Consider the following 27,152-nt stretch of genomic DNA (forward strand, 5'->3'; position numbering starts at 1 on the left):
CCGACTATGATATAATATTTTGAAGCGTAGATGGCGTCTTAGGAAATTTTTTTTAAGTGAGAATGAAATATATGATATATATTTTTTTTCCAAATGAAGATTGAGACTGAAGATAATTCTAGTGTTTAATGTTTGACAAAAGTTATATTACGAAAATCTATCGATTTATGTGGACGTGTGTGTAGCATATATATGGGTTTGGGCTCCAGAGCCTTCTCTTCCTGGCGTAGTAACTATATCTACTCCTCTAATTCATTCCCCCCCCCTCACTACACTCACACTTAGGAAACACTTCTTTGCATCTCTATAACTTCAGCCCAGAGCTCTTCGTTCTTGATTTTAGCCCTCTCAATAATTCGTGTTTGGTCTAACCTATAAGTGTTACTTAGAATCTCTTATGTCGTGATCATATCCCGTCTATTTCCCCTACCCCCGCCCCCCAGGACTGCGAGATCAGTTCCCCTCAAGCTTTCCTCATATTTCAACACTCTCAATTACTGTTCCAGTCTTGAGGCAGACATCTGAGCATTGGTGTTTCTTAAAGATCTTTTTTGCATGTTCATTTTCCAGTGTCCTCTTACGTGTATAAATATTGTATATATTTGTTGGTCAAGCGATAGTATGTACTCACCTAGATGTTGAGCGTCAGCTCCTCAGCCCCCGTCTGTCTGTCTTTCAGCCTGCCAGTCTGTCCGATGAAACGGGTTTGATAACTAGTTATAACCTTAGTTTTTTTTTTTAGCCTGGATTTGGTTGTTAGCTGTTGTTATTCCAAGCTTCTCACAACCTAATACACAACAATTATAACTTGCTTCATCAATCAGACGAAGAAGAGGAGGTAAGACTTATTTAAGTACTTTTTTTAAGTTACTAACTTAAGACTTTATTTAAGAGGTAAGACCTTTAGTAACTTATAACTTGCTTCATCAATCAGACGAAGAAGAAGAGGTAAGACTTATTTAAGTACTTTTTTTAAGTTACTAACTTAAGACTTTATTTAAGAGGTAAGACCTTTATAACTTATAACTTGCTTCATCAATCAGACGAAGAAGAGGAGGTAAGACTTATTTAAGTACTTTTTTTAAGTTACTAACTTAAGACTTTATTTAAGAGGTAAGACCTTTATAACTTATAACTTGCTTCATCAATCAGACGAAGAAGAGGAGGTAAGACTTATTTAAGTACTTTTTTTAAGTTACTAACTTAAGACTTTATTTAAGAGGTAAGACCTTTAGTAACTTATAACTTGCTTCATCAATCAGACGAAGAAGAGGAGGTAAGACTTATTTAAGTACTTTTTTTAAGTTACTAACTTAAGACTTTATTTAAGAGGTAAGACCTTTAGTAACTTATCCTTAAGTGTCGGTGAGGTCCCGACTACACTCCTTGGGCGGATATCGTGAATTAATACCTTATCAAGATCTTAAGTCCTCCAGCACATCTTACGAAGTAGATGTGACATCACATAGTTGTGATGTCGTCGAAGTAGACACATCACATCTCCACAGAGACTGGCTGTCACTCTCACACAGAGAGAGACAAGGAGACCACCAATTATCTCTCCTACACTTTCTTAGAGATCGAATGACATTCTGGTCATTTTCTAAGATAGTTATTCAAGGTGAGTGGGTTGACCTCTGGGTTAGTGCTCGAACTAGGACCCGAATCCTTCCATAATGATAATAATACAGGAGGTATAACTTATTGTATTATTAATAATAATAATAATATTAATAAGTAAGGATAAAATAAAAATAATAACACACACACACACACACACACACACACACACACACACACACACACACACACACACACACTGATTAAGTTTTAGGAAGTGATGTGGTGGAGGCTGACTCCATACACAGTTTCAAGTGTAGATATGATAGAGCCCAGTAGGCTCAGGAACCTGTACACCTGTTGATTGACGGTTGAGAGGCGGGACCAAAGAGCCAGAGCTCAACCCACGCAAGCACAACTAGGTGAGCACACACACACACACACACACACACACACACACACACACACACACACACACACACACACACACACACACACACACACACACACACACACAGAGAGGCGCGGATACCGACATCTCTTATTAATGGAACACATACCGGGCCCCAGTGTGGAGTGTAGTGTTGGGTGCGATTACCACAAGACATAGTGTGTGTGTCCCCACCTCGTCGTCCGCCCGCCTCGGTGACGTGCCCAATTGATAACAATTCTAATTTGTCGTTAAGTTTTTGTGGCGTTCAGACGGTGACTCGCCACGGGTTCGAACACCTCTGTGTTTGTTTCTTTGTGTGTGTGTGTGCGTACGTACTTAGTTGTGCTTGCGGGGGGGTTGAGTTCTGGGTCTTTGGTTCCGGCTCTCAACTGTCAATCAACTGGTGTACAGGTTCCTGAGCCTACTGGGCTCAGGAACCTGTATGTGTGTGTGTGTGTGTGTGTGTGTGTGTGTGTGTGTGTGTGTGTGTGTGTGTGTGTGTGTGTGTGTGTGTGTAATCACCTAGTTGTGTCTGCAGGATCGAGCATAGACTCTTGGATCCCAAAATCACATACACATACACGTGTGTGTGTGAGTGTGTAGAAGTGTAGGTGTGTGAGTGTGTGTGATCAGACATTGTCAGCGGTGGCCCGTGGCTGACAGCCAAGTTCACACTCAGCACAGTATGAGTGACACCCAGGATGTGAGGTCAGACGAAGGGAGATAAAGCCAAGAAAAGGCTGAGACCGTCACTCTGAAAGGTCACTATAAGAAAAGCTCACCAGTCATATACGATTACAATAAAATCATATATATATATATATATATATATATATATATATATATATATATATATATATATATATATATATATATATATATATATATATATATATAAGTTTTTGTGGCGTATATATATATATATATATATATATATATATATATATATATATATATATATATATATATATATATATATATATATATATATATATATATATACGCCACAAAAACTTATATATATATATATATATATATATATATATATATATATATATATATATATATATATATATATATATGATTTTATTGTAACCGTATATGACTGGTGAGCTTTTCTTATAGTGACCTTTCAGAGTGACGATCTCAGCCTTTTCCTAAGTAGCCAACTTAAAAAATGACTTTCAACAATTGTATGATAAAATAAACTAAAAAAATCCTACACAATGAATGAATGAAAGACTTTATTCATATATGTAGCAGCTTTATACATATTAAAGCGTGCAGAAATGGACAGTGAATTAATCACATAAATTGCATCTTATTCGCTGATAAACTTTGCAAAGCCAGCCCATATCTTCCCGAGATGATAGTACACACACAGGGACTGTTCTGGGGAAGGTACTGTATACCAGTATACACCTGTATACCAGTATACACCTGTATACCAGTATACACCTGTATACCAGTATACAGGTGTATACCTGTATTCCAGTTAGAGGTGATGGACTACCAATAATTGACGCTGTGTGCTTTTAATTTGATAACAGTCTGGGGGGGGGGGGGAAATAGAGCTAAAAGCAGGACTTTAAACATGTGTTAGACTTAGCAATGTTTACATATAGCACATGTAAACATTGTATTGTAACCTAGTAATGTGCCATAGTAATGTTCCATAGTGATGTATACCCTTGTGATGTATACCCTTGTGATGTATACCCTTGTGATGTATACCCTTGTGATGTATACCCTTGTGATGTATACCCTTGTGATGTATACCCTTGTGATGTATACCCTTGTGATGTATAGCCTTGTGATGTACCCTTGTGATGTACCCATGTGATGTACCCTTGTGATGTACCCTTGTGATGTATACCCTTGTGATGTATACCCTTGTGACGTACCCTTGTGATGTACCCTTGTGATGTATACCCTTGTGATGTACCCTTGTGATGTACCCTTGTGATGTACCCTTGTGATGTACCCTTGTGATGTACCCTTGTGATGTACCCTTGTGATGTATACCCTTGTGATGTACCCTTGTGGTGTACCCTTGTGATGTATACCCTTGTGATGTACCCTTGTGATGTACCCTTGTGATGTACCCTTGTGATGTATACCCTTGTGATGTACCCTTGTGATGTACCCTTGTGATGTACCCTTGTGATGTATACCCTTGTGATGTACCCTTGTGATGTACCCTTGTGATGTACCCTTGTGATGTACCCTTGTGATGTACCCTTGTGATGTATACCCTTGTGATGTATACCCTTGTGATGTACCCTTGTGATGTACCCTTGTGATGTACCCTTGTGATGTACCCTTGTGATGTACCCTTGTGAAGTATACCCTTGTGATGTACCCTTGTGATGTACCCTTGTGATGTACCCTTGTGATGTACCCTTGTGCTGTACCCTTGTGATGTATACCCTTGTGATGTATACACTTGTGATGTACCCTTGTGATGTACCCTACTAGGCTGTGCCCGTCAAGACGGTCAATAAGACGAGGACATCAAACAACTTAACGTATGATGCAAATACTTGAAATGAATGTATTTAAATCACACAAAAACACCCGTATAGAATTATAGTTTGTGACAACTGCGTTTTACAAACATTAACAAAAACACACACAAATTAAGGCAACAAATGAACAAAAATAATAAAGAATGATTCAAAACAAGAAAATAAAGGTGAAGATAAAGTTTCTGTGTGTTATCTATCCGAAGAATTTTTGTTTTTCCTCTTTAATGTATCGTCATTTTTTTTTTTAGATATCTTGATATCTTGAAAATACTTTTGAGGCAACCCAAAACTGGTATAGGGTGATGCTTGAGTCGGTAAAGGCGAGAGAGGAGTGGTGCGGGGCGCTCCACTCAACCTTACACCTCTGTGTCAAAGAAATATCACAGAACGGTTTTACAAAACTGTTGAGGTGAGTGTTTGGTATATTTTTTATTTGTTGTTGCTCGTTTGTTTGTGTTTACCTCTGAGCGCTTGCAGGGCGAGTGATAGCTCCTGGGACCCCAGTTTTCACCCTTCACAGGCCTCTATGGTAGTGTGGTCAACCAGGCTGTTGGACGCCGCTGCTTGCATTCTGATCCATCCCGTCATATATTCCTTCCTGTTTTATAGTCAACGATTGGGGTTTTTGTCTTCTTGGTCAATGCCACCTTGGGTATCTTGTATGCTGCTGTCATGTTACCTCAGTACTATCTCTGTTTCCAGTGTAGTGAGGTAACGTTCTCACAGTTCGGGATCCCAAGTTTAGACACTTGGCTCTGGGAATATTTAAGTGAGGATGCCCCACCTGGTCTGTAAAGTGGCCGTTCGTTAAGTACATTATTTCGAAGGCTTTATTTACCACGCCTCTTTATTTACTTTATTTTTTTAGCACGTTAATTTGTGCCTCAGTTACATGGGTTGGATTTATGTCTGCTTCCAGATGACTTGTGTTTTGGTTCCTGATGATTGTCCTCTAATGACTTTTATATTTTGTGTTATTTAATGAAGAGATGAGAGAGAGAGAGAGAGAGAGAGAGAGAGAGAGAGAGAGAGAGAGAGAGAGAGAGAGAGAGAGAGAGAGAGAGAGAGACAGAGACAGAAACGGAGACAGAGTAATGAGTTTTGGCCCCACAATCTTGTTAAAATGCTCATATGTTAATTTGTATTTGAAAAATAAATCCCCAGACAAGCTGATCTCGATCGACCCTTGACCCTGGGGGGAACGCGCTTCATGCCCTGAGGTAATCACTTTGCAAAACCATCTTTTTTTTCTCCCAATAACTGTTACTAGCTATTTGTACTTCATCCTTATTTCCTCAATCATTTTAACACACACACACACACAGGGGCCTCGTGTCTGAGTGGATTACGCTTGGGAGATCGTAGTCCTAATGACCCCGGGTTCGTTTCCCGGCTGAGGCGGAAACAAATAGGCAAGGTTTCTTTCACCCTGATGCGCTTGATCCACCCAAGCAGTAAATAGGTACCTGGGAGTTAGACAGCTGCTACGGGCTGCTTCCTGAGGGTGTGTGAAATAAATGTAGTAGATATAATAGTGGGGGAAAAAAATATTGGTTAGAAAGCCGGGGTCCAAGAGCTAATAGCTCGATTATGCAGACACACATAAATACAAATAGGAAATACACACACACACACACACACACACACACACACACACACACACACACACACACACACACACACACACACACACACACACACACACACATATATACACACACACACACACACACACACACACACACACACACACACACACACACACACACACACACACACACACACACACACACACACAAAAACACACACACACACACACACACACACACACACCTGTACACCAGTTGATTGACAGTCGAGAGGTTGGAAAAAAAAAAACTCAACCCCAGCAAGCACTCCTAGACAGATAGATACACACACAATACAAACACAGTAAAGCGAATTATACCTCATTATTATCACTGTCCCCGTCAATAACTAAGTAATTATACCCTTGAGAACATCGAAATTATAGTACGGATGCCGTCACACACACACACACACACACACACACACACACACACACACACACACACACACACACACACACACACACACACACACACACACACACACACAGGCCACTGTCATACTCATGGTGGAATACTCACGTCTCGCAGCATACCAGAATGATGAGCATGATATAGGGAATTACTGTTATTGCCAATGGTGTCAATTATAGCCCCGGACGTGGTAATTAGAGTGTGTGGCGGTTGTAACAAGCCCGCCAGTACACACACACAGTGACTTAAGCGAGGAGAGTTGTTTAACACCAAATGGAACGTCAGAAAAACCGGGTTATTAATTTCTACCTACATGTAGACACTTAAATGTGGATATGTACTTGCGCACACGTACAGGTGTGGAGACATGTAGGTGTGGAAAGGTACAGATGTGAAGATGTACACGTGTGGAGACTAATACAGGCTTGCACATTAACAGGTGTTGATACATGTGTGGGGGAACATGTGTATACGTTACTGAGTTACATTTAGTGGTAGTAGAATCGTGGATACATGCATCAGAACAGATAACATGTGTCTGTGTCCCCCACATGGACACAGATGCTGCATACAGACCTTCATACAGGCCTCCATACACACACAAATACACCACCAAGTTTAGAAATGAATAACACACCAATATACACACACAATCCTTCAGGTCGATCACAGGAGGGCCACTAATTCTCACTCTACGACACTACATTACATAGACATTGATTTATAATTAGAGATAGCACGTACCTGAGGCCCATTTAGAGCCTTATAAATTAGCCAGACGCAAGACGAAATGCTATCAGCCTTGAAATCAGGTGAAGCTCTTTAATATGCCAGTACAACGCTTTATCCGCTGCTGACATTAAAAAAAGCAGGGACGGGAGGTGATTGTTCACCCTTCTTGGGCTGTCTGTGGCCAGTATCATTAAACGAGTGCTTGTGGTTGGTGGAGTCTGGCGATGGTCCGCCAGGGGGTACCTACGCCTGTGTGGATAATACCTTTAAACGACTGTGTTGAAGCTGATGGTGTGCAACAAGGGACTAGCTAGATAAAGATGAAGGCAAAATACAGAATGTACATTTGCGTTTTCTCTCAAAAGCTCACGGCAGTATTGCAGATGTTAAATATAATTATTTAATCCATACGTATAATATCGATAATCTGATGGAGTAAAATCTATGCTGCCACTGAGCAGGGCGGTGGTATCGAACCTGCGTCATGGACCATTGTGTATGAAGCTGTCTAGAGAATGTTTTCGTTGTTCCTGAGACTAAGTGAGAGGTCCACCTCGAATCTGGGGTGCCAAGGAGAGTCATAAATCCAGGAAGACTCTTCAATTCTTGCATGGATTCGAAACCTGAAATCTCTTCAGTGAGAGGGTAAACGGTGCTGAATCTGGGACCTCTTAGAGAACCAGGTTCGAGTCCCAGATGATTATTGTGAATCGATTTGTTATTAGACGCGAGTGTGAAGTCCAGAGGGATAATAATAGCACTTAATAATATTATTATTATTATCAGTTTTGGGGGGACCATATTTGTATTTAATAGACGTGCATGATCTACTAGAGGGAATGAGCTCACCAGATAACGAGGGATGCAAAACCCGAGGAGTACTGTAGAAAGTTACACACAGAGACCAAGATCAACTCCAGGAGTGCCCATACAAATGTTTGCTAGAATTCAACCCCTAAGAAGTGTAAGATAATGAAGACGAGAAAGGGAAGAAAGCTATGCATGATGCATCTACACCACAATGCAAACACCAACACCACATATATGTGGGCCAACACCATATATATATATATATATACATATATATATATATATATATATATGTCGTACCTAGTAGCCAGAATGCACTTCTCGGCCAACTATGCAAGGCCCGATTTGCCTAATAAGCCAAGTTTTCCTGAATTAATATATTTCCTCTAATTTTTTTCTTATGAAATGATAAAGCTACCCATTTCATTATGTATGAGGTCAAATTTTTTTTATTGGAGTTAAAATTATCGTAGATATATGACCGAACGTAACAAACCCTACCTAACCTAACCTAACCTATCTTTATAGGTTAGGTTAGGTTAGGTACCTGAAAAAATTAGGTTAGGTTAGGTTAGGTAGGTTAGGTAGTCGAAAAACAATTAATTCATGAAAACTTGGCTTAATAGGCAAATCGGGCCTTGCATAATAGGCCGAGAAGTGCGTTCTGGCTACTAGGTACGACATATATATATATATATATATATATATATATATATATATATATATATATATATATATATATATATATATATATATATATATATATGTCGTACCTAGCAGCCAGAACTCACTTTTTGGCCTACTATGCAAGGCCCGATTTGCCTAATAAGCCAAGTTTTCCTGAATTAATATATTTTTTCTAATTTTTTTCTTATGAAATGATAAAGCTACCCATTTCATTATGTATGAGGTATATTTTTTTTTATTGGAGTTAAAATTAACGTAGATATATGACCGAACCTAACCAACCCTACCTAACCTCACCTAACCTATCTTTATAGGTTAGGTTTGGTAAGGTAGCCCAAAAAGGTAGGTTAGGTTAGGTTAGGTAGGTTAGGTAGTCGAAAAACAATTAATTCATGAAAACTTGGCTTATTAGGCAAATCGGGCCTTGCATAATAGGCTGAGAAGTGAGTTCTGGCTACTAGGTACGACATATATATATATATATATATATATATATATATATATATATATATATATATATATATATATATATATATATATATATATATATATAACGCACAGAAAGAGTGCATGCAGTACACTTGTCCAAGCTTTATTTAACATATCTAATGTGAAATAAAGCTGAAATAAATTTACGCGAAATATCTCCCCATTCAAGCATAAGGAAATTACGCTCCCCCTTAACCTCCCCCTTAAGCTAAGGGGTGCAATCTTCGATCCAGAATACACCCCCCCCCCCCCTAGGCCTCTCAGAACATATCACTGGCACAAGAGGACACCCTCTACACTCCCTCCCCCCCAGGATACACTCAACTTACTCACTCTTACCCATCAGAAACGATCATCTTGCGTGACGTCCACCTGTCATGGTCTCCCCCTAACACCCCTTTTTCACTCCCCCTCTTCACTACCTCCTATTTTTTTTATTTCCCCCCTCCCTTCCCCTCTTCTTCCCTCCCTCCCTCCCTCCCCCTACTCACAGACACTGCTCTTCCCACCTTTCGCGTGAGCTGAGCGCCTCCCTCAGCGCCAAATTAAAGCAAAACCTACCTTAAATCACAGCTAAATGATGGAGCCAAAAAATCGCACTCTCCCCTCGTCCTCTTCTCCCCTCCCTCCTCTCCCCTCTCTCCACTCCCTCTTCTCCCCTCTCCCCTCTCTCCTCCTCCTCCTCTACCCTCAACCCAAGTGCCATAACCGGAATCAAGATGACATCGTCGATATGTCCTCGTGGCAATTTGTCCGAGTCTCCAGTTCGATATCGTTAGTCGATGCTTGTTTACGTGTCGACTAGTGCTAGGTGGGAATTAGTTCGAGGAGGGAGGGGGGGGGGGAGAGGGGGGGTGGGGAGGAGGGGAAGACTATACCTGGGTTAAGGTGAGAATTGGGTTGAGGGAGGGGGTGGGGTTGGGGTGGGGTTGGGGGGGAGGGGAGTCGTACCATTCATTTGGGTTGTAGGAGACTCGAACCGCAGACTCAAAGCGTGTGTGAGGCTGAGGTTCGAATTTTGATAGGGTGGGATGTTGTTGTTGTTTAAGATTCGCTACCCGGAGCAAAGAGTTCCAAGTAGCACGGGCTATGGTGAGCCCCGTAGTCTGGGGAACTATTGGGGTAACTTAAGACTACAATGACTGAGGACTACAAGAGTAATCTGAGTGTTCGAACAGTCTGACTGGTAGTACACTCTCGCGTTCGGTCTCGAATCCCCTCAGGAGGAACTTATGGGGTTGGGCGCGTTTCCTATCACCTCATGCACCTATTCACCTAGGAGTAAATAAGTACCCTGGAGTTAGTCAGCTTATTAGTGGGTTGCACCCTGGGGGGAGAGGGGGGCGAGTTAGTAGTTCGACAATGGTAAGGATATGACCTGGATATAAATCTAATATATAATATATACACTGGCTGCCTGTCCCCCCCCCCTCCCAAAAAAGAAATAAAGTCAGCTATAAAACCCTTTTTTTTTTGGAATAATATCAACACTGTAACGTACACCTGGAGGGACTCATCAAGGTGAGAGCAAAGACTCATCAAGGTGAGAGCAAAGACTCATCAAGGTGACAGGAAAGACTCATCAACACCCCCCCCCCCCACCCCCCCTCTCCTCCTCCTTCCCCTCCCCCCCTCCCAACCACCACAAATTACTCCAACTCTTTCATTCCTCACTATTCCCACTCCATCCACTTACACGCCACCTTTCATCACCGCGTCATCCAAAGTATCGCACCATTTTTGCATGTCATGAATGAGTGTTTATTAGTGTGACGTCACTAATGGCGTCATCCGTAAGGCCACGCCCCTTTCTCCCATGACGTCAGATGTAAACATTGGGAACGGTGTTGCCACATCTTCATATTTAGACCTGTAAAATTACTTGTGGGGTACTTATATCCATCTACTTTTACAAGTGTTCCGGGCCACCTCGAGGCCACTTGAGATGGTGGCATTCAGGTAAATCCGGGCAAAAGAATAATTCAATATTGATAATACACTGAATTATTTCATTCTACGTGAATGAAAAATACCTACTGCGACACCCCTTATGCATATATAATCATATAGAGCATATATAATCCTGATTATATACCAAGTATGTAAATCACGAAGAAAGGAACACGATAACATATATATCATATATGTTACATAAATACCATATATATAGTCCTAATTATAAAACCATATATAACCACAATCTCTATTTAATCCGCCTACAATATTTAAAATCCTTCAACAACCTAAATTATAACTTGTAATATTTTCAAGCTAATGAAAGAACTCAACCCTCTTTGTTTAAGTGTAATAAGTGAGAATTACACTTAAAGGGCAAGTTGTTTCACTCAAATGGGAGGGGAAGGGGGGGGGGGAGGGTTACTAAATCCGTGTACTTAAGGGATTACATTAAGTATGAGGACGTCTTAAGTAAAGGTGGAATGTTACTTAAGACTCCGTGCGTGTGTTACGTCGAGAGAGAGAGAGAGAGAGAGAGAGAGAGAGAGAGAGAGAGAGAGAGAGAGAGAGAGAGAGAGAGAGAGAGAGAGAGAGAGAGAGAGAGAGAGCTAGGCTGTGGCTTCTCCTTCTCCTTTATTTATTTATTTATTTATAAACAAAAAGGGTAATTGGGTTTGAGAAAGTACACAACATTGGTGTTCTTGCAGTCTTGCAGTCTTGCAGTCTTGCAGTCTTGCAGTCTTGCAGTCTTGCAGTCTTGCAGTCTTGCAGTTTTGCAGTCTTGCAAAGCTACCAACCCATCATAGTGTGTCTAGCACTCTCACTACTCGTTCTCCTTTACCACAACTACCACTAAAACCCACTTAATAAAGCAAGATCTTTATAATACACTATGATCTATTTTCCCTGCAACGTTGCAACACACAAAAAATTAAATTAATACAAAAGTTAACAAATAATAATAAAACAAATAATATTAATAAAGAAAATAACATAATTACAAAAAAAATAAACAGAAAAGCATAAAAATTCCTTAGTCGCCACTCTCCTTTAAAACGGTAAATAAAACGGGGGCTCATACATCAATGCATCAAACAGGTTTATACATCAATAAATTACTAAAAAAAAAAAAAGCCCAATATACACCCCGACGTCCTCCATACAAGCGTGGTGTTGGGTGATTATAAGGTAGTTAATTTATTGTTATTCCTCGCTCCATAAAAGAGGAGGAACGTGGATTTTTTTGTGTGTGTGCCTTTCGAGTCGTTTATATCTGTCTGTGCACGACCGGTTGAGGTGGGCGACCGGTTGGGGAAGGGGGAGGGAAGAGGGAAAGGTGGGGGGAGGGAATGAAGGGAGGAGGGGAGTGCAGGTGGGGGGGGGGTGGGGGTGGGGGTTGTCTATGCTTTTGCGCCATTGTGATAAATTTGTGACTTGGAGAGTGTGTGTGTGTGGGGGGGGGGGGGGAAGGGGGGAAGGGGGAGGGTTTAAGGGTGGGGAGGAGGAGGAGGGGGAAAGGATGTAGTGGAGTGGTTAGAGGATTGGGGGCAGGGGGGGAAGGATTCTGCTGGTTGGCTTAAATCTTTCGTTTCCTACTCTCTCAAACTAATACCTCTCTCTTCCCCTCTCCCCCCCCCCCCACACCCCTCTCTCCCCCGCTCCACCTCACCCCCCCCCCACCCCTCTCACCCCACACCCCTCTCCCCCCCCACACCCCTCTCCCCCCCCCCACACCCCTCTCCCCCACCTCAACCCCATACCCCTCTCCTCCCCCACCCCCCACCAAACACGGTCAATTATCGACACTCACCAGGTACATACACCGTCGTTTAAGTAATATCCCCGAGGTCTGCTCTCAGCTTTGTTTGCTGACACACCATAAACTGCTCGACATCAATAGCTGTGTTGTGGGGGGGGGGGCTGTTGTGGGGGGCTGTTGTGGGGGGGGGGGCTGTTGTGGGGGGCTGTTGTGGGTGTGGGCGTTGTTGGGGGTGGGCTTTTGTGGCCGAGTGCTGTTGTTTGGGGAGGGGCTGGTATGGAGCGGGCTGTTGGTGAGAGAGCTGTTGTCGAGGCTTGTTGGTAGTGGGAGCAGTTGTTGGAGGGGGGGGGGAGGTCTATTCTAGGTATGGGCTTTTGTTGTGGGCTGCTGAAGGGGGAGAGGGGGGAGCTATTGTGGGTGGAGCTGTTGTGGGTGGAGCTGTTGTGGGGGGCCTTTAGTGGGGAGGAGATGTTGTGTAACGAAGCTGTTTTGGGCCAGGTGTTGTTGGAGGAGGTCCATATGGGAGTTGTGTTTGGGTTGTGTTGCTATGTGGAGGCTGTATTCACCTAGTTATGCATGCGGAGGTTGAGCTCTGGCTCTTTGGTCCCGCCTCTCAACTGTCAATCAACTGGTGTACAGGTTCCTGAGCCTACTGGGCTCTATCATATCTACACTTGAAACTGTGTATGGAGTCAGCCTCCACCACATTGCTTCCTAATGCATTCCATTTGTCAACCACTCTGACACTAAAAAAAAATATTTCTAAAATCTCTGTGGCTCATTTGGGCACTCAGTTTCCACCTGTGTTCCCTAGTGCGTGTGCCCCTTGTGTTAAATAGCCTGTCTTTATCTACCCTGTTAATTCCTCTGAGAATCTTGTACGTGGTGATCATGTCCACCCCAACTCTTCTGTCTTCCAGCGTGAAGCCATGTGTGTGTGTGTGTGTGTGTGTGTGTGTGTGTGTGTGTGTGTGTGTGTGTGTGTGTGTGTGTGTGTGTGTGTGTGTGTGTGTGTTTTATAAATGTTTTCTGAAGAGAGTGTAATGTGTTTTTTCTCGACCTCTATTCTCTCTCTCTCTCTCTCTCTCTCTCTCTCTCTCTCTCTCTCTCTCTCTCTCTCTCTCTCTCTCGCTCTCTCTCTCTCTCTCTCTCTCTCTCTCTCTCTCTCTCTCTCTCTCTCTCTCTCTCTCTCTCTCTCTCTCTCTCTCTCTCTCTCTCTCTCTCCCTCTCCCTCTCTCTCTCTCCCTCTCTCTCTCTCTCTCTCTCTCTCTCTCTCTCTCTCTCTCTCTCTCTCTCTCTCTCTCTCTCTCTCTCTCTCTCTCTCTCTCTCTCTCTCTCTCTCTCTACCTCTCCCTCTCCTTCCCCTGCTCCTGAGAGAACACTAACTGTCTCCATAATGCTTCCAGCGTCCTCAGCCTCCTTCCTGGCAAAAAGTAAAAGCAATTTTGGGGGATCACATTTGATATCGGCAACTGACTGGATCTTGCGACACAACAGCCTCTAAAAAGAGTCTTAATCTTACGATTCGCTTAAGTGCCATGAGCTTATGTTTACGGTAGAGGCTCAGACTCGCCACCTAGCGGTTTGGCAATGTTTCTAGTATTTCCCGTATATTCTCTACTGTATTCACACACTTGTATTACAGTTTCTCACTTATATTTGCGTCATTCTGTTCTCATTCTCACCAAAGATGGCCCCCCCCCCCCAGGAGGGTTTTCTGTTATCAACGGTGACAACGGAACCAGCGGTGACAATAACAGAGGCACAGCCAACTGTTGTCAGCAGTGACAACAGAAAATAAGCAAGAAAACTGAGTATGAGATCGCAAATGGGTCGGAAGAAAGAAAGGAAGGAATGGGAAAATAGGGTAGATGAAATTCTGTAAAAGCGAAAGGAAGGGAGGAAGTACTGAAGGATGAGAATAAAACAAAAAAAGGCAGAGATGAAGGTAGTGAGAAAGATGTTTCAACACCAATGGTCCCAGAGTGACTAATGGGTACAGGTGGGAGAAGAGCAGAAGGAGAAGACGAGGAAGAGTAGGAGGAGAGAACGAAGAAGAACAGGAGAGGATGAAGAAGAGTAAGAGACAACATGAAGAGGAGGAAGAGGAGGAAAAGACGGATCAGAGCAGGAGCGAAGAAAAAGAACAGGAGAAAATTCGACATTGAAGATAACATTCCTTAGAGGAGGGGTCGAACACCGTAGGACTCAGCACCAAGCCTTGGGCAGATCTCAGCACCTTAGCCTCCTTACTCTAAACTGGTTCATCAAAGCAAACTTTGGCTTTCCTCTTCAAACTTTCCGCTTGGCACCCGTGCATGGGGGTGGGCCTTGGCACCCATGCATGGGGGTGGGCCTTGGCACCCATGCATGGGGGTGGGCCTTGGCACCCATGCATGGGGGTGGGCCTTGGCACCCATGCATGGGAGTGGGCCTTGGCACCCATGCATGGGAGTGGGCCTTGGCACCCATGCATGGGGGTGGGCCTTGGCACCCATGGATGGGGGGGTGCGGCTCCTGCCACCCCATTCATGGAGTGTATTTTGCCATCCATGCATGCAAACTCATGTAGGATCGTAATTCCTTGTGCCTTATCAATCACTCTTATAAAGTCATCAAACACTGAGTATTTAACTATATAGCTCACCCTCATTACAGCCAAATTGTAAAAAATATTATTACTATACTAATTATAGGATTAAACAGGAGTATAGACATATAAGATCTACTACAAGGATGCTATCTCGACTATCTCACTACTCCTTGACTAGGTATATATCTCCTCCTTGAGAGGAAGAACCAAGCAGGATTAAAAGAAACGGAAATCTAACTTATTTCCGCAAGAATTGAGACAAATACATAATAATAATATTAAGTTAATAGACTAGACAGAAATACTTTACAACAAATCTAAAGTGAAGGATCTGCTTAACCTACGAACGGCAGGGCTGCAGAATGGCAACCATTCACGGCAAATTATGAACATTGGCCTTCAAGACGTACTTGAAGGCCAATCAGGGATTGAGAACTATGCAAGTAGACCTTATTGACACTGCAGTTGCATTAAGATCTCTGAGAGGGAACACAAAGGAAGGTCTGTATTGGTAAAAACAGCTGAACCACAAAGACTTAAGTGGGTGGGGAGGGATAGGCATAAAACAAAGGGATAATCTCTGTGGGATTAAGAAAACCTTAGAAAAATGCTAATCAATCAGAAAAGTGGTGACCACGTTCCTGTGGATTCCCCTCTCCTGTTGGAATGTGGAGACGTGAACAAGAAAGTATGGTGGCTATCGTGGGCGCTGAAGGAACCCGCATTAGGCACCCGGATGAACCCTCCCAGAGACTTCTACATCATTATGAACAGGTAACTGAGGGGAGAAGATGACGAGAACACGTCAATGAATCTGTTCGCTTGTTCAATCCAATTACAGCCAATTACGTCAATTATTATGGACTGAAAGGCGGTGTCTGAGGAGGTGTAATTACTAGCGTCTCTTTGGATTACAAGTACTCGTGGATACTAAGCAGCGGAGTTGCAGAATCTGCGACTCGGGTTATAAACTCCGCCTTGAGCACTACCTGAAAGGCTGTGCTCAATGTCTATCTGTCTATCTGTGTGTAATGTCTATCTGAGAGACATTACAGTTATGTGTAGTATATCAACTCCCACGGCCGAGGGCCTAGGAGACACTCTAAGATGTGACAAGACCAGAGACCACATTCACTCCAAACATCTCCCACCTACTCATCATGCCCAAGCCTCCTCTTGTGGTGGCTTAATCTTCATCAATCAATCAATCATCAAATCCCACATTGTGTTAGGGGAAAAACACTGTCAAGTATAAACATTGTTCTTAAAAAGATTCCCCCCCACTTTTGCACCCGGAAAATAATGCAGGTTTATGGGTTGGTATATGTTAATTTTCTTGTTTGACAGTATGTTCACTTGAGACAGTTAAGTGATTCGCAGCTGCATCTGGATATAAATGACAGGATGAACAACCCCAGTAAGTGTTCTTCCAATTAGGGGGTGTTGTACAGACTGCTATGTTGGTATGGTTTGGTATGTTGGTATGTTGGTATGTTCACTCATAGGATGAGTGACGCTGTCCAATAAATTCGCCCTTATATGCAAAATTTAAAAAAAGAGAAGACAGAGGAAGTAGACATAAGCACACTTTTATCTCTCTCTCTCTCTCTCTCTCTCTCTCTCTCTCTCTCTCTCTCTCTCTCTCTCTCTCTCTCTCTCTCTCTCTCTCTCTCCCCCCCCTCTCCCATGCCACCCCTCCCCTCTCACATAACAAATGACCGGGCACCCAGGAAGACGGAGCCCCTTAAGTGTTCTGTGGCTGCCTGCCGCGTTGACAGCAAAAGTCTTGTTTCCAAACACCAAGAAAGCAAGTTTTTATTCTGTCTAGAAACGTATGTATATATATTTTTTCTTTATTATTTTATATATTACGTTGTTAATATATATATATATATATATATATATATATATATATATATATATATATATATATATATATATATATATATATATATATATATATATATTTCGCTTGTGTGAGTTGTTTTTGGCTCCTTCCGCAGTAGAAGAACGACACGAAAGGAGGAACAGATTGGCATAACGAACAGGAAGGAAGGAAAGAGGGAAGACCATGAATAGATAAAAAGGAGGAACACCTGCAAAGTAGGGAGAAACATAGACAATATTTGAAAAGTGAGGAAATCGTACATTTAGAAAAATAGGAGAAGGAGGAGGAGGAGGAGGCTGAAATAACTAATGAACGTCAAAAAGAAGAATAAAGAAAAGTAAGAGAAGGAAGGGATGATTGAGGAGGGTCCTTGGAGGACCCCCCCTCTCAGGGGAGGGGGGGGGGACAGAAGTAGAGAAGGTTTCCTTTTCTTTGTGACGGGGTGGGGGTGAAGGCATGAGGGGGAGGGGGGGCGTGAAGGGGGAAGGGGAGGCATGAGGGAAGGAAAAGAGAGAATGGAAGATATATAATAATATTAATTTTTTTATATTTTTCTCGTAATAGTTCTACAGCTTGTACTAAGTCTAGCTGTAGTGTGCACAGAACTGTAGCTCCAGGTTGCCAACTTGAAAATAATCTTCAAGTTATATAATAATAATAATAATAATAATAATAATAATAATAATAATAATAATAATAATAATAATAATAAATTAGTTCTAATTTGGGGACTACAAAATCAAAATTTTATTGGTCTCTTTGGTAATACAATAATGATACACTAAGATAAATTAATGATATAAGATAATGTGTGTGTGTGTATTCACCTATTTGTGCTTGCGGGGGTTGAGCTCTGGCTCTTTCGGCCCGTCTCTCAACTATCAACTGTTTACTAATTACATTTTTTTTCCTCCACACACCACACACACACACACACACACACACACACACTCACACACACACACACACACACACACACTCACACACACACACACACACACACACACACACACACACACACACACACTCACACACACACACACACACTCACACACACACACACACACACACACACACACACACACACACACACTCACACACACACACACACACACACACACACACACACACTCACACACACACACACACACACACACACACACTCACACACACACACACACACACACACACACACACACACACACACACACACTCACACACACACACACACACACACACACACACACACACACACACACACACACACACTCACACACACACACACACACTCACACACACACACACACACACACACACACACACACACACACACACACTCACACACACACACACACACTCACACACACACACACACACACACACACACACACACACACACACACACACACACACACACTCACACACACACACACACACACACACACACACTCACACACACACACACACACACACACACACACACACACACACACTCACACACACACACACACACACACACACACACACACACACACACACTCACACACACACACACACACACACACTCACACACACACACACACACACACACACACACACACACACACACACACACACACACACACACACACACTCACCCACCCAGCATCACCATAAAAATGCGCCATTTTGTGTTGAATTCTCTAGCCTGGTTCCCCCCAGACTGACGAGCCCGTCCCATTAGAAGAGAGTGACCTGATGGATAGTGGACAGGGGCGGGAAGAGGGAGAGGGAGAGAGAGAGAGAGAGAGAGAGAGAGAGGGGTACAAGAGGAAGAAGGGATTGAAGATGACGCTGTCCCATATGTATATGTATACGTATGAAAGACTATTGTATTCATCATAATGTATTTAATAAAATATAATACAACAGAGCAGTTTGGACGCTCCCTAGACCCACTGTCACTTCAAGAAATTTAAACGTCTTGTTAATGACTCATTAACTGTCAAATATATGTAATTGTATTTAGTTACAAATTTTGTTACCATTATTAGTAAATTTTATTTTATTTATGTAATTGATAATTTTATCAGCCACATAGTTTGCTATGTGCTAGTTTACTGACTAGTTAGTAACTATATATATATATATATATATATATATATATATATATATATATATATATATATATATATATATATATATATATATATATATATATATATATATACTTATTGATAATATTTGTATTAACTTGATTATTCTTATGTATTTTGGATATGATTATTTGTTTTCTGTCTTATTGTTGGCTGTACCTAATATAATTACAGTAAAATAACAATTCTAATTATTTTTTTCTCTTTATTTTCTTTATTTACAAATGTGTTGGAGTTTTATGTTTACATTATATGCAATGGCTTAATTTTTTGTCCCATTTATCAATGTTTATTTTTCCCACTTGTGGTCTTAAATTCACTCTCCCTTAGTGCCCCCTCCCCCCTCTTTCACCCCTCATCTCCCCGCCCCCTCTTTCCCCTCCTCCACCTCCCCTTCTTCTCCTCCACCCCCCCCCCTTCCTAGTCCTGTAATTACCACCTCCACCGTCCCACACATATCCAGTATTAATTACCTAATAACCTGTTACATTGGAGTGGTATCTATCGTCATGCGGACTCTCTCTCTGGCCCTAATCACCAGCGATAGACTTGGTGATAATTGAATGGTAAGGCGGAGGTCGGCTGATAGAATAAACTCGACAAGGGCGGAATTCTTTATGATTATAATGGAGAGGCGGACCGTAATGCCAGTGGAGAGTCAGAGGGGGAGGGGAAGGGGCGGGGGGAGAAGGGGTTGTATATTTGTGTGAATGACGACGACGTAGTTAAGACGTGTGGCAACGCAGTGCCAGCTGTCTGTGACGTTATTTTTTACTGATATACACGTCCTGTGACGTCATGGTTGACTAATGTACACGTCGTGTGACGTCATGGTGGTGGAACCCCCACCATGACCAGTGGTAGGGTTCACATCCCTGGCGTACGACCAGTGGTGGTGGTTCACATCTCTGGCGTACGACCAGTGGTGGGGTTCACATCCCTGGCGTAAGACCAGTGGTGGGGTTCACATCCCTGGCGTACGACCAGTGGTGGGGTTCACATCCCTGGCGTACGACCAGTGGTGGGGTTCACATTCCTGGCGTACGACCAGTGGTGGGGTTCACATTCCTGGCGTACGACCAGTGGTGGGGTTCACATCCCTGACGTACGACCAGTGGTGGGGTTCACATTCCTGGCGTACGACCAGTGGTGGGGTTCACATCCCTGACGTACGACCAGTGGTGGGGTTCACATTCCTGGCGTACGACCAGTGGTGGGGTTCACATCCCTGACGTACGACCAGTGGTGGGGTTCACATCCCTGACGTACGACCAGTGGTGGGGTTCACATCCCTGACGTACGACCAGTGGTGGGGTTCACATCCCTGACGTACGACCAGTGGTGGGGTTCACATCCCTGACGTACGACCAGTGGTTCGTTTCACACTTTCTCCCAATTTCTTTTAATAACATCCAAAATTACAATCTGTTTTACTAACTCAAGTTCAGTAATATCTATAAGTTAGTCAATCTTGTCATCACGACTATATTATTATTATTATTATTATTATTATTATTATTATTATTATTATTATTATTAAAACAACAAGCTCGATTTTAATATAAATTGTATATTTTTACCAATAAATAAAAATCATAGAAATTGCAGTGAAATTTTTATCAATTATTTCAGCCTTTTTACAGTAACTTCAGAATAATTTCTTCTTTATTAACAACACAAATAATTCATAATGTAAACGACTGAACAATACCGAATTATTATCTTAATATCAGTATTCAGTATCAGTGAACAATATTTGCATACAAAATCAGTATACAATATCAGTCGGCGTTCAATGCCCGTGTATAATATCAGTATTGAGTATCAGTGAGCAATATATGTATGCGATATCAGTAATATACATATTGTACAACTACCAATGGTACCGACCACTTACGACTAATACTACCAGTCAGATGTATAGTGAAGATACAGTTAATTCTAAATTCCCGAGATTGTGCAGTGCATAATATTTTACAATACCATAAAAAAATAAATGTTTGTAAGATTTTTGTTTTCAAAGTATTTAGCCAGGTATTTATTATTTAAAGTATTTAGCAGAACGATGGCCACTATCGGAATCTTCACATATATGTCAATATCTGGCTGTGGCACGCTGTTCTCTCCTGAATGGTGGTGACCACTGACCCGACCATGTTGGGCATAAACCCAACAGGAATTATGGTGGAAAGCTGGGTAAGGCTAGCTCCATGATTTTGACCTCCAACCTCGAACAGAAAGAAAGACATTCTAATATATATATATATATATATATATATATATATATATATATATATATATATATATATATATATATATATATATATATATATATATATATATTTCTAGTCCCTGACTATCATCCACAGAGAATCACAATATACCCATGTAAGAATTGTAGATTTAGAAGTGTAGATTTTAGAATTATTTTAAAGTTTTATGGACATCAGTGCGTAATGTTTTACTATTTGGCAAAAATAAATAATTATTTTCATTTTGTAAAGCTTTTAAAGTCAAGTTAATCACAGAGTCTTCTGAAGGTTCATGGGGCACAGTGCTTCGCCGTTCTCATTTAATTGGTGCCGACCCCGAATTGGCCACGTTGGACAAGAGCACGTTGCATCCCAGAGCAATCACAGTGCAAACTGTGATTGGCTAATATAAACTCATAAATATAAACTCATAATAATAAACATAATATAAACACTAATATATATTAATACATAACACTAATATAAACTCATAAAGCCAGCCTAAACGGCTGGCTTTATGAGTCTGGCCTCCAACGTCTTACAATCACAGACGTTCACGTTTATAGATACAGTTGTGTGTTTGTATGTGTACTCAGCTATTTGTGCCTGCAGGATCGAGCTCTAGCTCTCGGACCCCGCTTTTCTAGCCGTTGGTTGTTTAACGCAATGACTCCTGTCCTGTCTTTATCATACCTACTTTTAAAGTTATAAATGGAGTTAGCCTCTACTGTCTGCCCCATTAGGTCATTCCATTTACTCACTACACTCACGCTAAAAGAAAACTTTCTAACAACTCTATGACACATCTGAGTCTCAAGCTTCCATCTGTGCCCTCTTGTTCTATTATTATTCATTGTAAGCATTTCCTCTCTTTCCCCCTTGCCAACCAATACAAGTATTTTATACGTCTTTATCATGTCTCCCCCTCTAGCTCGTCAGGTTTGGTTCCTTCTGTCTGTCTTCGTTGCTCAACTCTGTATTTACTATTTGTGTCTGCGTAATCCAGCTATAAGCTCTTAGGCCCCGTAAATCTAACCAACCTGTTTTTGTCTATTATGTCTGCTACATATATTTCTCAACACACACACACACACACACACACACACACACACACACACACACACACACACACACACACACACACACACACACACACACACACACACACACACATTCCCAGGAAGCAGCCCGTAGCAGCTGTCTAACTCCCAGGTACCTATTTACTGCTAGGTGAATAGAAGAATCAAGGTGAAAGAAACTCTGCAAATTTTTCCGCCTCCGCCGGGAATCGAACCCGGGCACTTAGAACTACGATCCTCGAGCGCTTTCCCCTCAGCTTCAAGGCCTGTACTCACCTAGTTGTGCTTGCGGGGGTTGAACTCTGGCTCTTTGGTCCCGCCTCTCAACCGTCAATCAACTGGTGAACAGGTTCCTGAGCCTACTGGGCTCAGGAATCCTGGACTTAGTAGATATGATTGAGCCCAGGAATTCCTGGGCTCAATCATATCTACATTTGAAACTGTGTATGGAGTCAGCCTCCACCACATCACTTCCTAATGCATTCCACTTGTTAATTACTCTGACACTGAAAAAATTCTTTCTAACGTCCCTGTGGCTCATTTGGGTACTCAGTCTCCACCTATGTCCCCTTGTTTGCGTACCATCCGTGTTAAAAAGTTTATCCTTATCTACCCTGTCAATTCCTCTTAGAATTTTATAGGTAGTGATTATGTCTCCCCTTACTCTTCTGTCTTCCAGTGTCGTGAGGTGCCTCTCACGCAGCCTTTCCTCGTAACTCACGCCTCTTAGTTCTGGGACTAGCCTAGTGGCATACCTCTGAACTTTTTTCCAGCTTCGTTTTGTGCTTGACAAGGTACGGGCTCCACGCTGGTGCCGCATACTCCAGGATTGGTCTTACAGCTACGGTATATATGGTTCTGAATGATTCATTACACAGGTTCCTGAAGGCAGTTCTGATGTTAGCCAGCCTCGCATATGCCACAAATGTAATTCTTTTTATGTGACAGGTTTGGTGTGATATCAACTTCTAGATCTTTATCTCTGTCCGTTTCATGAAGCACTTCACCTCCCATTCGATATTCTGTGTCTGGCCTCATGTTTCCACCGCCTATTTTCATTACCTTGCATTTAATCGGGTTGAACTTTAGTAGCCATTTGTCGGACCATTCATTCAGTCTGTTTAGGTCATCTTGTAGCCTCCTACTATCTTCCTCTGTTTTAATCCTCCTCATAATTTTTGCATCATCAGCAAACAATGAGAGGAACAATTCTATACCCTCTGGAAGATCATTTGCATATATCAGAAACAGTATAGGTCCAAGGACTGACCCCTGCGGGACTCCACTCGTAACGTCTCGCCAATCTGAGAACTCACCCCTCACACTGACTCCCTGTCTTCTGTTGCTTAGGTACTCCTTTATCCAACGGAGTACCTTCCCTTTTACTCCAGCCTGCATCTCCAGCTTTTTCACTAGCCTCTTGTATGGTATTGTGTCGTGTGTGTGTGTGTGTGTGTGTGTGTGTGTGTGTGTGTGTGTGTGTGTGTGTGTGTGTGTGTGTGTGTGTGTGTGTGTGTACTCCATGACTGGTACACGCTACACAACTATCATCAATCACCACCAACACTGTCAAACACATACACCAGCGGTACTCCCGGCTTTGGGGGAGGGCTAGAGACACTAGGGGCTAGGGGCTAGGGGCTAGGGGTTAGGGGCTAGGGGTTAGGGGTTAGGGGACTAAGTTAAAACGGATAGAGGATAGGACTCACTATCTTCAATAGTTGGATGGTTGAAATGGCTTCACGATCAGTGATCAGGTGTATGGGAGGGTCGAAGAGGAGGAGGAGGAGGAGGAGGAGGAGGAGGAGGAGGAGGAGGAGAAGGAGGAAGAGGAGGAAGAGGAGGAGGAGGAGGAAGAGAAGGAGGAGAAGTAGGAGGAAGATTAAGGAAGGGGGAAATTCACTCATTAACTGGGTCACTGAAGGATTCACAGGAAGGAATGTCGTTCACTAGGGGGCGTGTGGGGGGCGTCGGCTGCCGCAGCTGCGCCAGTGTCGGCGAAGCTCCGCCAGTGGCGGGAGTGCCGGTGGCGGCCGCAGGCGGCGGCAGCGGCGGCGGAAGTGAGGCAGGACTTACATACCTCTGGGCAGGCGCCGTGCTACCGACTTCACCCTCATCTTCGGTGCAGGAGGAGGAGGCGACGAGGAGGAGCGGCAGCGGGCGGCGGGCGGCGGCGGCGGCGGCGGCGCGTGGCGGCGGCGTCAGCGACACGGAGGGAGAGAGAGAGAGAGGCGGCGGCGGCGGCGGCAGACAGGTACCAGTGTCTCAAGACAGCGGTGCCGCTGTGCCATCATGAAACATCATTAGAGCCATCATGCCTCCCACGGGGGTCGGTGCCCCACCCCGCCACCTCGCCCGCCACTCACCGCCTCCGACGGCTTTGTAACCCGCGGCGCCAGTGGCGGAAGGAAGGGCACGGCGCCGCCCACGTGGGCGTGGCCAGGCGGGCCCCGCCCACCAAGACGCCGCGATGACAGTCAGGCACAGCGGACAACAAAATGCTGGGGTGGTATCGCTGCCAAGTGGTGGAGGACACCAAGTATTGATCCCCGGCACCCACTGGCACCCTCCCCTGGCACTCCTGGCCCTCTCTCTCTCCCTCTCTATCCCTATCTCTTAGCCCGCTCCAAGATGGCACTCCCCCCGCATCCTCCACCTCCTTCAACCCTTCCTCATCTCTCCCTCATCTCTCATCTCATCCTTTCTTTCCTTAAATATCTCCTTCATCTCGTAACAGCATCGAACGTAATCAGTGCCTGCATCTCTCCCTCTCCCCCCCATCTTCTTCCCCACATTCCTTTCACACAAGATGGCATCCTCTTTCTCCACTACAACCTGACTATCTCTCTGTGACCTCCACGACTCAACTTGCTTCCCCTTCATCAGCATTTTCTTTCATTTTCACATCTTCAGTACAGCGCTATTTTTCACGTGTTCATCTTCAAAATTGGTCTTCTTGAACCTTCACATTTTCAGCTATGGCCTTACTTTCATCTTCACATCTTTAATATATATTAAATTCTTTCACCTTCACATCTCAAGAATTGCTGTTTCTTTCATTTTCATATATTCAGCATAGTCTTTTTTCATCTTTGTATGTTCAGTATAGCTTTATTATTTCATCTTCACATCCCTTTCCCTTTCATATTCCCTTTCCATATGGCCCTTTTCCATCATATTTATATCTTTAACTTAGCCCTTTCATTCACCTTTACATCTTCAGCATTACTCTTTTTTTCTATCTTCATATATAATAAGACAGACAAAATACTTTGCGACTGTCACAAAGCTTTAGACACAGTGTCCCCTTATGAGACGAGTAAAGCAACTGGAGAAACAGCCAGAAGTGACAGGTAGGGCGCTCCAGTGGATAAGGGAGTACCTAAGCAATAGGAAGCAGAGAGTTACTGTGAGGGTTGAGACCTCAGAATGGCGTGATGTCACCAGTGGAGTCCCACGGGGCTCTGTACTCTGTCCTATCTTGTTTCTGATATATGTGAACGATCTTCCAGAGACACTCATTCCTCTCAATGTTTGCTGAAGACGCTAGAAATATGAGGAGTATTAAGACAGAGGAGGTCATCAAGGGAAGGGAACTGACAGGAGAAAGCCGTGCTCACTACAAGATGTCCTAATCAAACTGAAGGAATGGTCCAACAAATGGTTACTAGAGTTTAACCCGAGCAAGTGCAAAGTAGTGAAGATAGGTGTAGGGTGCACGAAGCCAGATACAAGGCACCATTTGGGAGTTGAAAGTTTTCAAGAATCAGGAAAAAGAGACCTTGATTAAGGTCTCTTAAGAGACCTTGATTGTTGGGGGTTGATATCATACCAGACCTGTCCCAAGAAGCCCACATCAAGAGGTTATCATCAGCGGCGTATGCCAGGTTGGCCAACATAAGAACAGCCACTAGAAACTTGGGTAAGGAAACATTTAACACCTTATATACCACATTTGTCAGACTAATCATGGAGTATGCAGCTCCAGCATGGTCGAGTCCGTATCTAGTCAAACACAAGACTAAGTTGGAAAAATTTATAGGTATGCCACGAGACTAGTACCCGAGTTAAGGGATATGAGCTACGAGGAAAACTACTGGAAATAAACCTCACGTCACTGGAAGACAAAAGCGTTAGGGAAGACATGATCACCACATTCAAAATCCCCAGGGAATTGATAGGGTAGATAAAGACAGCTTATTTAACATG

At 43.0% G+C, this 27,152-nt stretch overlaps 1 protein-coding gene across 1 annotated transcript in view; it reads right to left on the reverse strand.

The window, feature by feature from the left end:
• Positions 1–25,253, reverse strand: part of ham (hamlet) — a 135,834-nt gene extending 110,581 nt beyond the window's left edge. The window contains exon 1 of the mRNA XM_069328248.1: positions 25,024–25,253. Within this exon, the coding sequence (XP_069184349.1) occupies positions 25,024–25,060 (37 nt within the window). The 5' untranslated portion in view covers positions 25,061–25,253. The remainder of the gene's footprint in view (positions 1–25,023) is intronic.
• Positions 25,254–27,152: the final 1,899 nt, after the last annotated feature.

Source organism: Procambarus clarkii, chromosome 21, assembly GCF_040958095.1.
Source record: "Procambarus clarkii isolate CNS0578487 chromosome 21, FALCON_Pclarkii_2.0, whole genome shotgun sequence".
Lineage (NCBI taxonomy): Eukaryota > Metazoa > Arthropoda > Malacostraca > Decapoda > Cambaridae > Procambarus > Procambarus clarkii.